The sequence below is a fragment of the Primulina tabacum genome, chromosome 1, assembly GCF_025594145.1.
Source record: "Primulina tabacum isolate GXHZ01 chromosome 1, ASM2559414v2, whole genome shotgun sequence".
Classification (NCBI taxonomy): domain Eukaryota; kingdom Viridiplantae; phylum Streptophyta; class Magnoliopsida; order Lamiales; family Gesneriaceae; genus Primulina; species Primulina tabacum.
Window position 1 is genome coordinate 48,883,990 of NC_134550.1, and position 5,261 is coordinate 48,889,250.

Below are 5,261 nucleotides of genomic sequence, written 5' to 3' on the forward strand. Positions count from 1 at the left end.
CATCAATAATAAATTCAAGAGTAATATTTTCTGAGGTGGTAAGCATTTCAGGGTCTCTTTGAAGCCTTGCCCTGCGCTTTCTCCAACTTTTATGCTCCTCTTATACCTTCCTGGGACAAAGTCACTCACTTAAAAGCTTCTGCGAATGACTCTACAAATGTAAGACTGAGCTCAAGCTTCCATGCGAATGCTCGCGACCTCTCTTTTCTTCTTCCTTCACGATTCTTTCATTACAACGACGTGCGACTTTTTGGTCCCCGCACAAGACTCCAACTCCTTTTCACACAGGAAACTTAAGCTTCTGATGATAAGTGGAAGCTACGGCTCTGAAATCCTTCAGGGATGGCCGCCCTATGATTCCATTATATGCTGATGGGGTATCTACCACAGTGAAGGCTATCATCTTTGTTACCCGCCGAGGATCAGTCCCCAAGGATAGGGGAAGAACAATCTGACCCAAAGGCGGGATGACGTGTCCTGCAAACCCATACAGCGTGGTGGATACCGGCTCAAACTCAAATCCTCCCATTTTCATTTGATCTAACGTGCTCTTGAACAAGACGTTCACGGAGCTTCCATTATCAATAAATATTCTCGCCGCATCATAATTGGCAATGGTGGCCGTTACCACCAAGGCATCGTTATGTGGAGTCACAACGCCTCGAAGGTCTTCTGGCCCAAAGCTGATGACGGGGTCTTGTGGTAAGTCTGCACCCCTAGATATCTCAAAGTTCTCCAACCTTCTCCCATGTGCCTTCCGAGCTCGCCCAGAGTCTCCATCAGTAGCACCCCCCGAGATCATATTAATCATTCCTCTCGTAGGGTGGTTATCCTCATTCATTCCCCTCCTCGGTTCGACGAGCTCCTGAGGGACATCTTGACATTGACCTTCCCCTCTCTGCTCACCCATCCTCTGATTTATCCATGGAGGGCCTTGACCACGCCTAGGGGGCGAGCTAGACCTTTGTCGACTCCTGAATGAGGATCCTTCTCGTCTATCCCGTGAAGGCAATCTAGCACTGCATCCAACCCTTCGCGACTTCTCCCACCTCCTCGCGGGCTCCCTCACCTCCATCATCTCGTCCCGACTCCTATCTAGGGGAACATGGGATGAGAATTGTCTTCTACTACTAGTTCTGTCTTCCCTTCTCTCGCCCGCGCCTCTCTTCCTACTCCCTCTTTCCGTTCCCTCAACTCTACTTCGCCCAAATCGCTGCTCCATCCTCTTATGCAGCTGGGCATCTTCGAGATTTACATATTTTTCCGCTCGAGATAACAGATCATCATAACTTGATAGAGGTTTCTTCACTAACGATTTAAAGAACTCTCCTCCTCTAAGTCCCTGGGTAAAGGCACTTATCATGATGTCAGGAGTGGCCGCTGGTATCGCTAACGTTGCGTTGTTGAAACGCTGAACAAACTCTCGCAAAGTTTCAGCTTCTTGTTGTTTCACCACAAACAGGCTCAAATAGTTTTTTTGGTGTTTTTTGCTGCTAGCGAACCTGTGCAAGAAAGCAGCTGAAAAATCCTCGAAAGATCGTATAGAGTTGGGCTGCAAGGTGTTAAACCATTGCCGAGCTGACCTCACCAACGTGCCCAAAAACACCCTGCACCTGACCCCATCTGAATATTGATGTAATAGGGCCGCATTCTCAAATCTCCCCAAGTGTTCTTCGGGGTCAGTATGTCCATCGTACTCTCCCACATTCGACTGTCGAAAATTTGGAGGAAGTCCTTCTTCTAAAATGGCTAGTGAAAAGGGACTTCCTCTCTTGGGTGTCGGCGCTCTGCTTCCCAACTGCTGCCTCAACATCTGTATTTCCTTCCACATTTCTCTCATCTCACCAATCTCCCCACTTTGGTGGGGCTGTGTCTCTTCAACCCTGCTCTGGTGGCCCTCAGCATTTTCCTCTTGCTCTTGGCGAGTGGCTTGCTCTTCAGCAAACATAGATTCTTGGTTCCTTTTCATAGCCTCATCCACTGTCCGAGTGATAAAGTGGCCCAACTGCTCCAGGGTCAAGTTCCCCACATTTTCATTAGGACGGGGTTGCTCGACCATGTTCTCTTGACGAGGTTGTTCTGTTCTCGCCTCCTGATGGGGTTGTTCCTGCCTTGCCTCAGCATGAGACTGTTCGGGTCCCCTCTGAGGACGCGATGATGCTGAGGTAGCTCTTCTACTCCCTCTTTTCCCTACCATCTCTACGTCTCAACTCAAATGTTTCCCACAGACGGCGCCAAGTGATACTCACGGGAAATTTAGGGTCCGATCCACGCAAGCGTCACTAATCCAGACACGGGCTTCAAAATTACCCTGGGCCTGAAATCACAAATAAGACCGTTAGGAGGGGGCCAGGAGGGTGTCCCGGCGTAGCCCCTCCGACGCTCAAGTCAGTGACTGAGGATGTATGGGGGGAGCAGCTAAGGGCGCTGCTGAAAACAATATAGTGAATCCCTAATTATACGCTCAAACCTGGTATTTATAGGAGAATACATGGGCTTGTCATGGGCCATTAACCTGCGGGCCTTAGATATGGGCCGAAAGTTTGAGCCGGATCTTGAAAGGTTCATCCCTGGGGTATCAGTAGTCTTTCCTTTCCAAAAAATAATAATAAAATACATAGAATGTAGTAATGTTTTAACCAAAGTTATAAAAACATCTATTGTTTCATATTTTACAAGTTTGAGCAAATTTAAGCTTAGATTAAATGTAAAAAAGTAATCTTTTAGTTTTTATTTTATTTAGTCAATCAATATATTGAGTTTTGGGACAAAAACTTGTGTGAGACGGTCTCACAGGTTGTATTTGTGAAATGGATATCTTATTTGGGTCATCCATGAAAAATTATTACTTTTTATGCTAAGAATATTATTTTTTATTGTGAATATCAGTAGAATTGACCCGTCTCATATATAAATATTCGTGATACCGTCTCACAAATACATACTCGAGTTTTGATCATGTTATCATATGTTGGATCATATTAAATTTTGGTGAAAAACATAACAGACGATCAATCAAATCGAAACATCAAACATTTTTATTAATATGTCTGCCGATCTTAGAACTCAAATCCCTCACAAATTTAGATTTTCAGCACAACTATGAAAGTATCACTAAATGATTAGACATTTGATTCAAAAGATCTCACGTGTGAGAAATTTTTGGAACATAAAAACAAATTAAATATGATTGTTGGATATCACGTAAAATATGAAATATTATTTTTAATATAAAACAAAAACATTGGATATTATTTTTAAGACAGAGACTTGATAACCGTTCGAATTAAATTAGAACATTACACGTGGTCTGATGGTTTATTTCATCATACTTAGACATTGCCCCATGATAGGATGGATGGCTAAAATTTACCCATGCATATATAAGATCCATTTTTTTTTAAATTGTATGTGCGATAAGATCTTACTCGTTGAAATGAAGTGAAAGTAATGTTCCTGTAAATAAGATCATGAAAATTTGTCTTTTTTTGCAAAGTGGTTATTTAAAAATTATTGTCCTTTATTTTAATCAGGCGATTCTTGAAAACGTGGCAGCACGTGATAAGTCGCCAGGTCATACTTGGGAGATATTTAGTGCCGAATGTCCTAAATTGGCCACGTAGCCACTGTTTCTCCACTTGTAACCATGGAAAAGATATTTTTGGGATCACAACGCGGCATCCGAATAAATTATCAAAGATTTTTGTTTTTGGTAATATTATTTTCTTGTCCAATGAGAAGACGACACATATATCTCTAAGCTTCAAATCATTTCCTCCGGTGGGCATTTTTTTTTTTAATTTTGTTAAAGTTGCGGTTGACAGCATTTTTCCACAGAATTGAAAGAAGATCTTGGGTGGAGGTGGGTTTGAAAAGAATGTGCGAGAAACCGAATCAAAGATTGAAAATCGCGGATTTTGTTGACTCGTCGGAGTCGGGGATTCTGAACGAGAGGATTCTTGTTCTTGTATTCGAGTCTTTGAAGTGGGATATCCGCGTCCTATGCGTCATGGCATCTGTGAATCGCAGGTTTCGTGGGTTGGCGAAACGGGTGCTGTGGCGGGAATTTTGCCTGTACAGAGCGCCTCGTATGGTTTACACGCTGACGGGGGGCATGCCGAATAGCAGGATTATAGGAGGGTGGCACCCGCTGGCGAAGCTTCTCTTCTTCTGCGGCGGGTGTGTGTCCACTCCGAATTTCGAAGTGATTCAACCCTCGCGTGGCCATTTCGTGAAATCGTCGCGGTTTTCCAAGACCTCGGGCCGAAGCTTCCTGTCGAAGAAGTGCAGAGGAGACGTGCTGTTCGTGAGTGACCCGTGTGAGCACCCGACTCGGGGGGAGCAAGACGACGTCGGAATATACAGGGGAGTTTTCCGGGACTTCACCAAGTCGAGGACGCGGGAGTTCTTGATAAGGAGGCGGGTGGATTTGGAAGCTGGGTCGAGGTGTCCGTACTGTGGGATGCGCGTGTGGAGCATGACGGCGGCGCGTCTGATTCAGAGGAGGAGCGTGGCGCGACGGCTTGGCTCGAATGAAGGTGGAGTGGAGTACTTTGTGTGCTTGAATGGGCACCTGCACGGCACTTGCTGGTTGGTTCCATTGACGTCAGGAGATGAGAATACAGAAGATGATCGCGAGACAGATGGATCATGTGACGATGAAGAGAACCATATTTATAACTTTGTGAGTAACGGACCCGATGTTCCAATAGATTTATGAACCATTTTCAGCATGTTTCCTTTCAAGAAGCAGGCATAGGTTTTTGCCAGTTATGAACAAGAATCTCGTCTCATATGTATGCTCAATGTGAGAAATGGATCGGTGTACAGTACCCCATCTGATTTTCTTTTCCATTTTAAGTTATGCTACATCAAGTCTCTGGAATACATAAATCCCAGACAAACTAGTTCTACGATCATCTTAACAGCGGCAGCCATAACACCAGTTATCAACACGTTGGCCTCACAGGGAGCATTTGGGGAAAACCGGATTGGTCAGACTAAATGGGTTGTGGAGTATTACCCATTAGGTATCATCGAAAAAAATCAGGTTTTTTTCAGAATTTGATAAGATAAATGGGAAAAATCACATTTGAAAAATTTCTGTTTAGATTAGGTATTGAATAAAAAGAGGTAGCCTAAAACCAAAGTCGATGTATGAAATTGCTATTTCGTGATATAAATATTTTAACATTTATTACAAATATCCATGTACGAGTTTAAATGTAGAGGGTAAATTTGAAATCTTATGATACCGATAC

At 43.8% G+C, this 5,261-nt stretch overlaps 1 protein-coding gene across 1 annotated transcript; it reads left to right on the forward strand.

The window, feature by feature from the left end:
- Positions 1-3,790: 3,790 nt before the first annotated feature.
- On the forward strand, positions 3,791-4,869 carry LOC142545677 (EID1-like F-box protein 3). The gene has a single exon (XM_075653006.1). The coding sequence runs from the start codon at positions 3,878-3,880 to the stop codon at positions 4,718-4,720; it is 843 nt and encodes a 280-aa protein (XP_075509121.1). The 5' UTR covers positions 3,791-3,877; the 3' UTR covers positions 4,721-4,869.
- Positions 4,870-5,261: the final 392 nt, after the last annotated feature.

Coding starts and splice junctions, on each gene's coding strand:
- LOC142545677 (XM_075653006.1), top strand. CDS start 3,878: ATGTGCGAGAAACCGAATCAAAGATTGAAAATCGCGGATTTTGTTGAC.